This window comes from Salvia hispanica, chromosome 3 (genome assembly GCF_023119035.1).
Source record: "Salvia hispanica cultivar TCC Black 2014 chromosome 3, UniMelb_Shisp_WGS_1.0, whole genome shotgun sequence".
NCBI lineage: Eukaryota > Viridiplantae > Streptophyta > Magnoliopsida > Lamiales > Lamiaceae > Salvia > Salvia hispanica.
In genome coordinates this window covers 10,715,790-10,729,437 of record NC_062967.1, presented here as the reverse complement: position 1 = coordinate 10,729,437, position 13,648 = coordinate 10,715,790, and the positions used below count along the sequence as shown (strand labels likewise).

Here is a 13,648-nt window from a genome sequence, read left to right as displayed (position 1 = left end):
TTTAGCTTCGGACATTAACCATTACCTTTTGAGCAATCCACACAATTTGTTTACTTTCTTTGTCCTTATGATTCATTGAGAGAAGTACGAAATCATATATGATTCATATCCCACTATAATTGTGCTTGATTTTTTGTGACATAATTGGACTTAACATTTCCAGCCTATATACATTACGCAATAGTGGGCCTAAGTCTGGCTTGAAAGATATTCAACTATAAATTTCTAAACTTTTATGGAGAAATTAAGTAATGGGCTTCAAGGTTTTGATACTACTAAACTAGAGATGTTCAAATTGAGCTAGGCCCAAGAAAAAGAGCCTAGAATGAATGGAGTTTGTAGATGCGTTTACTAATTATGAAAATTTTTATGGAGTATGAGGAGAAATTTGAATACTGGTCTCTTCATCTTATTAAAGATAATTATTTTTTTGAATGACAAATATTATAATGAGAAAAGATAATAAAAAAAACAAATATTATTTTAAAGTGACATTAATAATAACTTATTAAAAGGTTAGTGTCGCATTTATTAACATACTAGGAGTACTACACATGAACATTAATGTAAAAGTCATTTTGAAGTGTTAAATTGTACTCCAGTAGAATGTACAAAATTATGATTTGTTGCATTTTTTATTAATTTTATTTGTTTATTTGTGTTGTGAAAGTTTAAGGAATTGGTCTGATTCTTCATCCACTGCGATGCGCTTCGAGCCCTACCTCAAGAGCGCCTGCAAGGCTTTCATCATGGAGCTCCGCCCTACCATCATCGCCGACGACAATCCGAACAAGGACATCAATTTCGCCTTCTACAACCTCCCCTTGGTGAAGAAGCTCAGGGAATTGGCCACCGCCAAGATCGTCAAGCACGTGGCCGTCAGCGGCGTCGTCACATGCACCAGCGAGGTCCGACCCGAGCTCCTCCAAGGCACTTTCAAGTGCTTGGAATGAGGAAGCGTTATTAAGAAGGTCGAGCAACAGTTCAAGTATACCGAGGTTTGTTTCGCACTCTGTCACTGGAATTGAACGGATGTATTTGCCTATATCTTGTTGTTTAATTGAGAATTTTATGAATTGAAACCGTAAATTTAAGTATTTGATCTCTGTTTATATTGTTGCTTTTGTGCCTATGGTTTGTCTTGATTTCTCTAGCAGCTTTAACTCCATTTGCAACACAATGAATCATTTTGTAACTTTGGGAGATTGTGTGAATGATTAGGGGTGCAGATTGTGGCTCTGCAGTGTTGATAATGCATTTTTTTGGATTTGTTCTGCGATATGTCTAAGTAATTTCTCATAGTAACTATGGTTGTGTTCATTCTGGACTTATATCTTTCGGTTGTTGAGTCTAAAGTGTGTATTGATAATTTGAGCTGTTATTTGTCAAGTCCCATACCCTTTTTTGTTGTTGTTTGTTCAATGTGTTTGCTTGGAGCTGTGTTCTGTTCGTTTTTGTGGAAAAAATTAATATTGCAGTGATGATATTGTTGTTTTGCCATGAACTTTCATTGTTTTCAAATTATGTAGGATGGTTAACGAAAGTCAGCGAAAGAGGTCGGAGTCAAAGACAATTGTTATTATAATCGAGGTCATCGTCCGGACTCATATGAACGAGACGTTCTCAGATTTGAAAAACAAAAACTGATACTCGATGGGCTGCCCTAGTATGTGAGTTTTTTCTTCGCATGTGTAGACATCGCAGCTGTATTGGATGGAGAAGATGTATTTTGTGGAATTGTGGTGGAATGAGGGTACCAAGAAGGTGTTGCATGGAGAATGAGAGAAGGATGGCGCCAAAGTTAAAGAAAGTAGCCGCCATTTTACTTCCCTGTAGAATCAACATGTAGAGCTGCTCCATACTCAAGGATATTATTGACATTTCCCTTATTATCCACATGAGGGTAACTCTTAACCAATTTCTACCAAACATTTGATAGTGTGGTTTCTGAATTTGGAAAAAATGTACCAAACACTGTTATACCATGGAAAACATTATCCGTAAAAGTAAGAAAAACTCTGTATACGTGAAACCTTGAAAACCCTTTTTTGCTACCAATCACACCCTTTGTATACAATGTCTGAAAATGTGGAGGGGCTTGAGGCAGCTGTCTCCATAGCCTCACAAAATCACAATCCAACCCCATTCTGCCATGACATGATGCACAATAATGGAGATAAAGATAAGGCACACTCTTTATCCAATTCTTATTTTTATTTTCTTCCATTTCGTCAAGATCCAACAAAAACATAGTTATAGTAGTACAATACAAACACAAGACAATAAAAAAAAATTAGTGTTTCGTACTACTAGAAGTTTTAGAATCAACATAAAAAAGATTGATAAGAAAAATTAGAAAGTAGCTACGCCAGTTTGAGGCGGCGAGCGGCGGCTAGAGAGTTGATCATCGTGGGATTGAGAGGGGTAGTAGTGGTTAGCAATGAGTGTAGAGATTAGAACAACACCTAAACAAAACACTGCGTAAAACTGCCTGCTCAACTTGGCCAAAGAAACACCCATCTCCATCAACTCCTTTTTCAATCACAAATTAAACCCCTTTTTCCAAATATAAGTATCACTATATGTTTATTGCAGAGCTTCAAATGTAGTACTATAATAGATATATAAGTGTGTGTGTGTGAATGAAATATATAGACATATGTTCCGGCAAACAAGGGGCACAGCAGCAACAGCAGGCTCTATTTATAGGATCAATTATCCTCTGCCAAATTCTCTTTTATCCTTTGTCCCTCCAACATCTACATAACTTATCTCAAATAAGTATTTTAGTTATTTCTTTTTGGTAGTAGAAAATGAGAATAAATTGACTATTATTTCGATGAAATTACTAAATTTTTATTATTGAATGGAACTAGTTTAGTTACTACAATATTGTCAAATAGTAGTATCCATTATTTGATGCAACATCACATAGCATTGTGATGCTAAAAGATGAGATAAAATTGAATTGTATATACAAATTATTTTGCGGTGAAGAGCGGCGGGGATTGGCTGCAGCTGCATCAGCCATGTCAATCCAATTTCGGTCTTGTAGTCTCTAATATTTAATGTGCATAATCATATTTAATTTATCATCTTTTAATGGTTTTGTTTGAGACTGCGGCTACTGTATACACTATTGTTTTATATTCTCTCATTTCATTATTAATAATAGTGTTTGATAAGATTTTAATATAAATGTAATAGAGCGGAAAAATAAGTAAAGTATTGTTAACTACTACATATGAATAAGAGTAAAGGCCAAAATTGATCCTGAACATATGACTATTTTATGTTTTTTGGTCCTAAACATTATCTTTTGGATTTTTTGGTCATGAACATATGAAAATTTGATCATTTTGGTCCTCCGTCAACATTTCCGTTAAAACTAACGGTCAACGGGTTTAATTCCGATTTTGACCAAATTAAACTTTTAATTCTGATTTATTACTCTCTAATTAATTCCCTAATTATTTTTATAAATTAATTCCCTAATTCTCTCAATCTCAAATTAACTCTGTAGAGAACTAATCTTCTCAATTCCTCAACAAACAATCCTCCAATCCATATCCACACAAGTGAATTATTTTGGCGAAGAGAAATTAAAGAGGGGAAAGTGAAGAAGAGAATGGAGCTGTTTCCGGCACAGCCAGACCTGGATCAGCCCTTTAAACAGCACCACCTCATCGAGCTGGAGGAGAGGAGGGGAAGAAGAAATGGATTTGGGTTTTTGGAAGCGAGCTCTCGAGTCAAGAGCCTCCCTCTCTTCAATGCCCAAGCCCGACCTCAACCTCTATAATCCAGCCAGGGTTTCCGACACCACCAACACCTCCGCCGCGCCCCACCACCTCTTCCACGGAGGCTTCGCCCGTCCGCAGCTGGGAGAGGAAGTGAATTTGCTGAGGCCGATTAGGGGAATTCCGGTGTACCAAAACCCTCTTTCTTTCCCCTTCACACCTCATTATCACCACCATCAACAGCAGCACCACCACCAATGGCAACATCATTTGGAATAATCAAATTTGGAATTGAGAAGATTGGAATTGAGAAGATTAGTTATCTGTAGAGTTAATTTGAGATTGAGAGAATTAGGGAATTAATTTATTAAAAATAATTAGGGAATTAATTAGGGAGTAAAAAATCAGAATTAAAAGTTTAATTTGGTCATAATCGGAATTAAATTCGTTGACCATTAGTTTTTAACAGAAATATTGACGGAGGGCCAAAATGATTAAATTTTCATATGTTCAGGACCAAAAAATCCAAAAGATCATGTTTATGACCAAAACCATAAAACGGCCATATGTTTAGAACCAATTTTGATCTTTACTCTATGAATAAATAGGAGAGAAAAAAAAGGGAGGGGGGGTTAAAAAAGGAAAACAATAATAGTCAATAGATCATATTACTAGTAAGACATGAATATTGATTGTGGAAGGAGTATATTATAGTGTAATTTAAATTCGATCTCCTTAGCCCTTAGCATTAGTAGGTCAAACGAGTCTACAATAATTAGAAAACAATAGTACATGACTACATGAGTAATTCAAATCCTTTTCTCCTAATTCACCAAAAAATAAAAATAAAAAAATAAGCAACGTAATTTTCCTGGAATCATGTCTAATTAATTAGTTGGTCCAATCGACCGCCATTAGTACTGTTTCCTTGACTTAGAGTTGGGGACCCAATTCACACAATTTTATGGAATCCACTCACTTTTTATTTAATGTTCGTAGAAATTCTTTACATTGTCACCTCAAATGTGGAAGCGCTTCATTGTTTACAAGTAGTACGAGTTCTTTATTTCAACTGCATTGAATATTTGACATACTTTAAATCTAATTCTTTTTATTCTTTTTTTTTTTACTTTTTATACTACTCCTACTATACTTTTGATAAAAATGGGTCCCTATCTTTAACTAAAATTACCTACAATTGCTATTCGTACAGTATTGACTTTGTAATTTGTATTACTTTAACCCAAAAAATATTGTAAAATTTTGAACTCGTAACATTTCAATAACATATGATACTATCATCTACAGATCAATTGAGTAGGTTCTATGAGTAGAGTCGTAGAGAGTTGTACTCCATTGCATGTACTGTGTGCCCCCCAATTAGTTAATACCTCAACCAGTGGTTTAAAAAACGGATCAGACCTGCCGGTTCGACCGGTTGGACCGTGAACCGGTGACTGGTTCGGTCCGGTTCACCCCTAAAAACCGTTAGTATGTCAAACCGCTTTGGACCAATAGAATCGGCCGGTCCGACCGGTTGGACCAGGAACCGGAAACCGGTTTTGTATGAGTAAAATGGCTTGTTTAAAAAAAATTTAAAATATGAGGTTAGAGGGGGTCGAACCTAGGACCTCTAGTATAAATAGAGGCATCTCTACCACTCCACCACATGCATATGAATGAAATATGCATGTGGGCCAGACCCGATAGAAATAAAACCCGATTAACCTGCAACCCGTTAGGGCCAGACCCGAAAACCTGATGGGTTGGCCCGATAACCTGGTAAAATTTATATTTTTCCATTTTATTACTCCTAATTCGATATTTCGTTGACTAATTTTATGACATAGATAAGTAAAAAGAGATAACTTTCAATTTTATTGTAAATATATAAATTATATATTGAATTTTTATTAATATAATAATTGTTAAATAAATTAATCTCACTAAAAGAATATTTACATGTTTAACATGTATTAAAATTTCACAAAATATCACAAATATTAGTATTTTATGATTGAGTTTAAGCATATATATCAAATTTATCATAATTAAATATTTTATATTTTATAAACATAACTAATTTTCATCGTGATTTATTGGATTGTTCGTTCCTTAACCTTATCGGTAACAACCCGATTAACCCGTTGGGCTAGCCCGAAACCCAAGTTTTTAGGGTTAGGGCCGAACTTTTACAACACGAAAGAAATCACAACCCGGCAAGCCCGCACCCGATTGACCTGCAACCCGAGTAGGATTGGCCGAAACCCAATGGACCGGCCCAATTGACATCCCTAATGGTAGGCTGGATTTAAAATTTAAAAAAAGACAAAAGACAAAAGACAAAAAAGGTTCGTCTTAGAATCCATTTAATTAATAATAATAGCTACTAGTACATGATGAATCTCCAAATGATTTTTCCCCACATAATCTCGAATCCAACAATAAACCATTCCAGTCAGCGAAGAAATTTCATTTAACACTAAACAAATGAGTGAATTTGATAGATATGTTTTGTTTATGTATCCCCTAGAACAAAAGTTATTTTTTAGACCGTCAGCTAATGAGATTGTAATCATTATACCAAATAAGCTAGCTACTGCTTAAACTAATCTAGTTTTTATGAGTTTTTCGCCATCTCGACACTTTATATTTTAGTACTAATTCGGTAATTCTTTAGACTCTAACTAAGTTTTCAGATTATTTTTACTTTTATTTTTTTTGCTGCATAAGAATACTTAGTACTATTATTTTCATTTTTCTGATAAAGCCATTACTCCCTCCGTCCCACGTTACTTGAGTCACTTCTTTTTCACACTCGTTTAAAAATAATAATAATAAATAGTTAAAATGGAGAGAAAATAAAGTAAAAAAGATAATATTATAGTTAAGACTCTTCTGTACATTATTCTCTCTCCTACTTTTCTTTCTCTCCACTTTAACTATTTATTATTATTTTTTCAAAACGAGTGCAAAAAAGAAATGACTCAAGTAACGTGGGACAGAGAGAGTATATCTCAACCAATCAGTTTGAAGGTTGACTTGATAATGTAGCAACAATAAAACACTGTGTATGACCTTACCATCCAGCTATAAGTTGGTAGTAATATTGTACGAGTCGTCGCTTAATTACTCCATAAGGTATCCAAATCTAAATAAAAACAACGATGAGTGGTGAATTGATTTTTTTTTTAAATCATAAGTTCATAGCAAAATAATAAAATTATATTCAAATTGCTAGAAAAAATCATGATTTTTTTCTATCAAATTCTAGTTTATCCCACAATTTTAAAATATTAGTTGGAAATAATCATGATTTTTGGATTTGTTCGCAATTACCACATGTTCACATCAAAACTATTTGATAAAATTATACTCATATGAATGTGAACAACATTGGCGATAAATTTAACGAAGTCGTCTATTTATGAAGAAAACAATGTCGTTTGATTGAAAAACATCAATAAACAATCTTATTATCTTGTTATGAAGTAGGTATTACAAAGAAATCTAAATTTCATAATTTTTTCAGCTATTTTAAATTATACTCCTAGTACATGAATATGAATTTGATCAAGCTTTATACAAAAAAAAAATCAGTATTTGCCCTTAAATATATACGTAAGTTCGTCCAAATAAATTTTTCAATTTTTCATGCTAGGAAATGGACCCTTTCAAAGTCGTTATCCAAAAAATTAAAGTTACCAAGAACAGGGCCCTAACTTCTTGGTATAACGACTTGATTTGGAATTTTTCTACCAAACCTTTGATTTCTTATAACTTTTGGAAATTAGAACTCTAGAGTCCAGAATAGTAAATTATAGGCAAATAGTGTCAAATAAGTCAGCATTGTGTGACATTTAATTTTTTGATTCTCTAAACAAAATATGAGGTGGAAATTCTGACTATTTACTTATGAAATTTGCTCCCATATTGTACTTTCTCTCTAAACTCAACTAATTAATAGTACATGCATAATTAATTATTACTCCCCGTTCTCTCGTAATATTTTTTTCCACTCTTACTTTACTCTCTCGTACTTGATTCTCTCAAACTTTATTCACTTTTTAGTTTATTATTTTTTTTCGCTCTCTCTTGGTTTTTATCTATCTACTTAACAAATTAAACATTCATTTCTTAAATTTTATAATGAAAATATATAATGTAGAACATGCATTAGCGAAGTAATTAATCAGAATTTTTGAAATGTTCCCAGCAATTCGCAGGACACGTGTCCCTACTCCCTAGCATTTTTCCAAGTTAGCGAATTATAAAAGGGACAACTGCCGAAAATGTCATAAATTTTCTCACTTTTCTGATTTTTTTAATAAACTTCAAATGTAGCCTATAGAGTGTTTAATATGCATATCATTCGCTTCAAGATTAATAAGCAATACTAAGTTAATTGTCATGGTCATGGAATATGTACATTAGATACTTCTTACCGTGTAGAGCTCATTTTGCAATTTTAGCTTTAACAATCCTCACAAGACTACATTAAATCTCTTGTTTATAATAAGATAGTTCACTACAATATAAAAAAATGGCTAAGGATGTATTTTATACAATTAAAGCCGATAAATTGTGTCTCTAATTATATCATAAACGCTTCATAAAATGTCTTTATTGTTGGTGTCGTAACAAAAATTTAGGACACAAATAGAAGCATCTTTAAAAAGAAAAAGATTAAGATAATTTATCGTCAACTTAGAGACGCTTTCTTTTGCGTCCTAAATTATGGTTAGTTTTAAAAAAATTCAAACGCTGGTAATAGCATCTCAATTTTTATGTCCTTAAAGTAGTACTCCCTCCGTTCCATAAAAAATGTCACACTTATGGGACGACACGACACGAGATTTTAGGAGGTTTTGTTTTGTGTATTAAATGGAGAGAGAAAATATAACTTTTATATTCATGTGAGAAAGAACTTTTTTCTAAAAATGGAAATGTGACATCTTTTGTGGGACAAACTAAAAAGGAAAGTGTGACATCTATTATGGACGGAGGAGTATAAGTTTTTTGTAATTATTGTCATGGAATATTATTTGTAAATCTTTTTTTTTGTTTAAATATATCTCTGTGTAAATTTATTTTTTTTGTTTAAATATATCTTTTGTTTTCCAACTAGACCATCTTTGAAACTCTACACTGAAAGTGTGTTCGGTTGGCAAGACTAAATCTCATGATTAAATATTTATCATATTTGGTTCATAAGATTGACCCCACAACTTAATCTATATGGATAGTCTCATGATTATTAGTCGTAGTCTCTCCCCTTTAACTAAAATAATCTATAAAAAAATAGATAGTCTCATGATAATTAGTCATGGCAACTGAACGCCACCTGATTGTCCATCTTCTGTTCTGACGCATATTTGTCATTTGTTTTCTTCCCTTTCTCGTTACCTTTTTATTTGTAGATAACATTTTTTCACATAATTGTGATTCTCTCAATTCAAAAAAGCAACCCAGTACAAAAGTACTTTACACAATTAAAAAAAGGCCACGCGTCATGGGGTGTTCCCACATGTTTTCTCGTATTTTAACAATGTGAACACTAATAATATCATAGTGATGTTTACTACTCCTACTACTTACATAACTAATTAAGTATACAGTACTAAAATTGAAAAAAGATTTTACGACGAACCGACCTCTATGGAGTCAATTGTTCTAGACAAATTCATGGGCAAAGTTTCATTTTTATGACTCTTTCCAAAAGTCGTGGATGTTTCATTCTTACGTAATTAAATTCGACCATTTTTGTAGGCCAAATTTCAAATAAGTTGCAACCGTGATCAATAGCTGTCACATGTCATGTATTAAATGTAAATTGACCATGTATTGTATATGCTCCATTCAAAAACGGGTAACCATTATTAAACATTATATGCGCATCAATCATTCATGATTACCGATAATTTGATTTACCATTACTATTTTTCTTAAGAAGAAATGGCTACGTACCTAACAAAAAAAAGTTTACCCTTACTTAAAGCTTCTAACCTCGTTTATATGATTTTTTCCTTGCTTTTTAGCCTATTTTTTCTACATAAACAACCCTAATCTAATTCAATTTTTTTTAAATGGAGTGTGGCATAAAAATTATGGCCTAAATTTGCCCTTCATTAACTAAAAAAGTAAATTATGCCAATTTCATCTAGTAAGCGTCAATCAAAGAATTGAATAAATTTGTTTGAAAAGAAAAAGATAGTACATTAATTATTACCAAGTCAAAAGTAACATGTAGGTGTGACCTTCACTTTAGAGACTTTGGAGTTTGGCTATAACTTCTTTTCTCATAAACTATAAAGACTCAAGTCTGCATTAGTGGAATATATGCACTTGTGTTTTTCTCAACATTTGAAGAAGCATCACACTCTGTTTTCTCACAAATAATGGCCGGAGGCGACGGTGGCGGTGACGCGAACCGATCTCTGCAAGAAACCCCCATTTGGGCTCTTGCAACAGTTTGTTTCATCTTCATCTTCCTTGGCATTTTTGTCGAACATCTTATTCATCTTGCTGGCCATGTTAGTAATTATTTCATAGTACTACTTTATAATTTCTTGATCTTGATCAAAGTTATGATGATTTTAATTTTAACATACATAAACTCTGCTTTTGTAATTCTAGTGGCTCAAGAAGCATAAGAAGGCTGCTCTTTATGAAGCTATAGAGAAGCTTAAGTCAGGTAATTAATGTCCTAATTCAATTCCCTCTGTCTCTCTTTGTATCTCTAATGTTGCAATTTGGTGCAGTGTTGATGCAATTGGGGTTCATGTCACTGATATTGACAGTGACACAAGGATCTATTTCCAAAATATGCATAGCAAACTCAGCTGCAGATTATATGCTCCCATGCCGCAGCCAATCACACACCAAGACAACACAACATCTATTATTCACAAATTTAAATAAACCACAGTTCCAACCTCACCACCACAGATTATTGCTAGCAGATTCACCTTCTAACTCATCTGATTATTGCGGATCTAAGGTTTAATTAACTCTTTAAATTATTGTTATCTTTAAATTTTCATTTTTTCTAAAATTTTATTTTGTTTGGAACAACAGGGGAAGACTTCATTGATGTCGGTAGAGGGTATGAATCAGCTCAATATCTTCATATTTGTGCTAGCAGCTCTGCAGATTGTGTATAGTTTGGCTACCATGGGCTTAGGAAGGGCTAAGGTATTTAATTTCTTACTTAAACACTACCAAATCATGGATAAATGTGATTACTTATTTAGTTATTTGTTTATTTTTGGCCTAATATGAATAGATGAAGAGGTGGAAAAGTTGGGAAAAGGAGACTCAAACTATAGACTACATAACAGCAAATGGTAGGTTTCGTTTCATATACATTACTATGTGTCATTTCAATTTGGCGTAAATTAAGTATTTATACATGTATCGAAATAGATCCAGAGAGATTTCGATATACAAGACAGACGACATTCGGGCGTCGACATATGAGTAGTTTTGCTACAAATTCTGCTCACCTCTGGATTGTAAGTATGTTCAATAATGTTTTGATTTTAAATTTTAAGTTTTAAGATTTTATTCAATTTTCTATGTTCAAATATCACATTTTAGTTTTGGTTTGTGGCAGATATGTTTTTTCCGACAGTTCTTCAAGTCTGTGGCAAAAGTCGACTACTTCACTCTACGCCATGGATTTATTTCGGTTAGTTTTTATTTCATTTTATTGTTTATTCATATCTAATGAAATTGTATACCAAGATGTTCAATTAGACACATGTGTGGACTAGAAAACTAGTGTGCACATGGATTAGAGACTTAGAGTGGTACTACATTCTAACTACTTAAGATTCTGTATGTTCAAAAAAATGCAAAATTTACCGAAAACGTGTTACTTTAATTATGCCAAAGATATGAGTTTCTCTTCGTGATTGTATAACAAATGCATATGATTTATCTAACTTTGATTGTTGTAATGCAGGCTCATTTATCAACAAATAATTCATTCAATTTTCGAAAGTATATTCAACGATCATTGGAAGACGATTTCAAAGCTGTTGTCGGCATAAAGTAACTACCCACACCTTAATCATATCTACCAATTTATGTTGGATTTGACTTATAACATATTAAATAATATTGGAGTACCAGTTTTGTAAACTAAAGTGTAAACATAAATAATCACCATTGAAAAATATGGACATAATTTCCATTTTTTCACTAAATATGACATTTTTTTTTATTTGTGAACAGCCCAATGATGTGGATGGTGGTGGTTATATTCTTGTTGGTTGATGTACATGGTAAGTGCATTGATATTACATTTCATATTCGATGCTCATATGACTGGCCAGAGTTTGATTAAATTTAGTGATTAAAATGGTAACCATAGCATTTAATTTTATCGATTTCTCTTCTATATACTAGTATGTCATTAGCATTTACACTAATTAATCAATTAATTGTTATAGGATGGAACGTCTACTTGTGGGTCTCATTTCTACCTCTACTCGTGAGTATACTATTTATTTTCTAAAAAGCATATTTCTATTTTTGAAATAGAAATAATGACAAATACTCATACTATTATTATTACACATAATAATGCAGATAGTTCTGTTTGTGGGAACAAAATTGGAAATAGTAGTGGCAAAAATGGCAATGCAATTAGCAAATAATAACACAGTGATCAAGGGAACTCCATTGGTGCAACCAGACAGCAGTCTCTTCTGGTTCAAACGGCCCCAACTCGTCTTGACTCTTCTTCATTTCATCCTCTTTATGGTAATGATTGATGATAATTATGGTTGATTAATACTTTAAACTGAATTACTTATGTATAATTAACTTTGATTCATGTTTTTCGACAGAATGCATTTGAGTTGTCCTTCTTCATATGGGTCACAGTACGTTTCTTATCCTAATTCACTATTTTTATCTTTTCTCATGAGAAATTATTTAAATGAAATAATAATATTTCATAAATTTGCAGTGGCAATTTGGGATCAAGTCCTGCTACCACGAACATGCCGCGATCTTTGTTATCAGAATTGTACTAGCGTGAGTATATAAGGATTTTTAATATATTTATTAGAATTTCTACATTTCCCAAAACTTTTTTAACACATGAATTTGCGTAGTTGATTCAACATTTTTTTGAGTTAATATTTTATAAATCAAATTGACATTGAAATTGATTTAATGCAGGGTGACCGTACAAGTTCTTTGTAGCTACATCACTCTTCCTCTCTATGCCCTTGTTACTCAGGTTAATTTTGCAATCACCTCCTTTTTTTTTAACTTATACTACTACTACAAAAGTATTTAATTAATAGTACAAATTTTTAACAATTAAGGTTTTAATCTGCAGATGGGTTCAAAATATAAAAGTGCAATACTTGAAGAGCACACAATTCATGCATTAAAACAATGGCATGCAAATGTGAAGCACAAGAGAAAGATTAATGATCATCCACACCACTCATCACCGGACGACTCGGCATCCACGGCGGTGATAAATGGGAGCAATAGCGGAACAACGGATGCCTCAACGTCCCATCGACCATCGCCTACTTTTACGGAGTTTGTTTCTAGTGATGAAGATGATGAGATCGTTGAAATCCAAACGCAGGAAACTAACACTAGTCAAATCCAAAAGCAACATGGATTGGATCAAATAGTATAGCCATTTAAACTTTTAATTTTGGTAGTTAATAGGATTAACAATACATGGATGATGGATTCAATTTTAACTTATCATATATAGTTACACATATACACATATGATCAGGAGTAATGGTTGATCAATAATAGTAGTGCTTATAAATTATTTCTTCATAGTATGTACATATCAAATTTTTAGATTGTTTTTCCATAAACTGGACAATTTTGTTTGTTTTACGGAATAATTTTGTTTCTAGTTGTTG

General features: G+C 32.9%; 1 protein-coding gene across 1 annotated transcript; it reads left to right on the top strand.

The window, feature by feature from the left end:
• The first annotated feature begins 10,081 nt into the window (after positions 1-10,081).
• LOC125212650 (MLO-like protein 3) lies at positions 10,082-13,559 on the top strand. The gene is made up of 15 exons (XM_048112873.1): positions 10,082-10,270; positions 10,374-10,431; positions 10,499-10,737; positions 10,815-10,931; positions 11,023-11,083; positions 11,163-11,251; positions 11,353-11,427; positions 11,704-11,792; positions 11,976-12,025; positions 12,194-12,234; positions 12,333-12,506; positions 12,593-12,628; positions 12,715-12,782; positions 12,930-12,990; positions 13,093-13,559. The coding sequence occupies exons 1-15, from the start codon at positions 10,136-10,138 to the stop codon at positions 13,405-13,407; spliced, it is 1,608 nt and encodes a 535-aa protein (XP_047968830.1). The 5' UTR covers positions 10,082-10,135; the 3' UTR covers positions 13,408-13,559.
• The last annotated feature ends 89 nt before the right edge of the window (positions 13,560-13,648 follow it).

What these genes read in the sequence shown, in the direction of transcription:
- LOC125212650 (XM_048112873.1), top strand. Translation starts at nt 10,136, where the DNA reads ATGGCCGGAGGCGACGGTGGCGGTGACGCGAACCGATCTCTGCAAGAA. An exon ending in AAAGCTGTTGTCGGCATAAA is followed by an intron (nt 11,793 to 11,975) that starts GTAACTACCCAC and finishes ATTTGTGAACAG; the next exon opens with CCCAATGATGTGGATGGTGG. An exon ending in TCTATGCCCTTGTTACTCAG is followed by an intron (nt 12,991 to 13,092) that starts GTTAATTTTGCA and finishes TTTAATCTGCAG; the next exon opens with ATGGGTTCAAAATATAAAAG.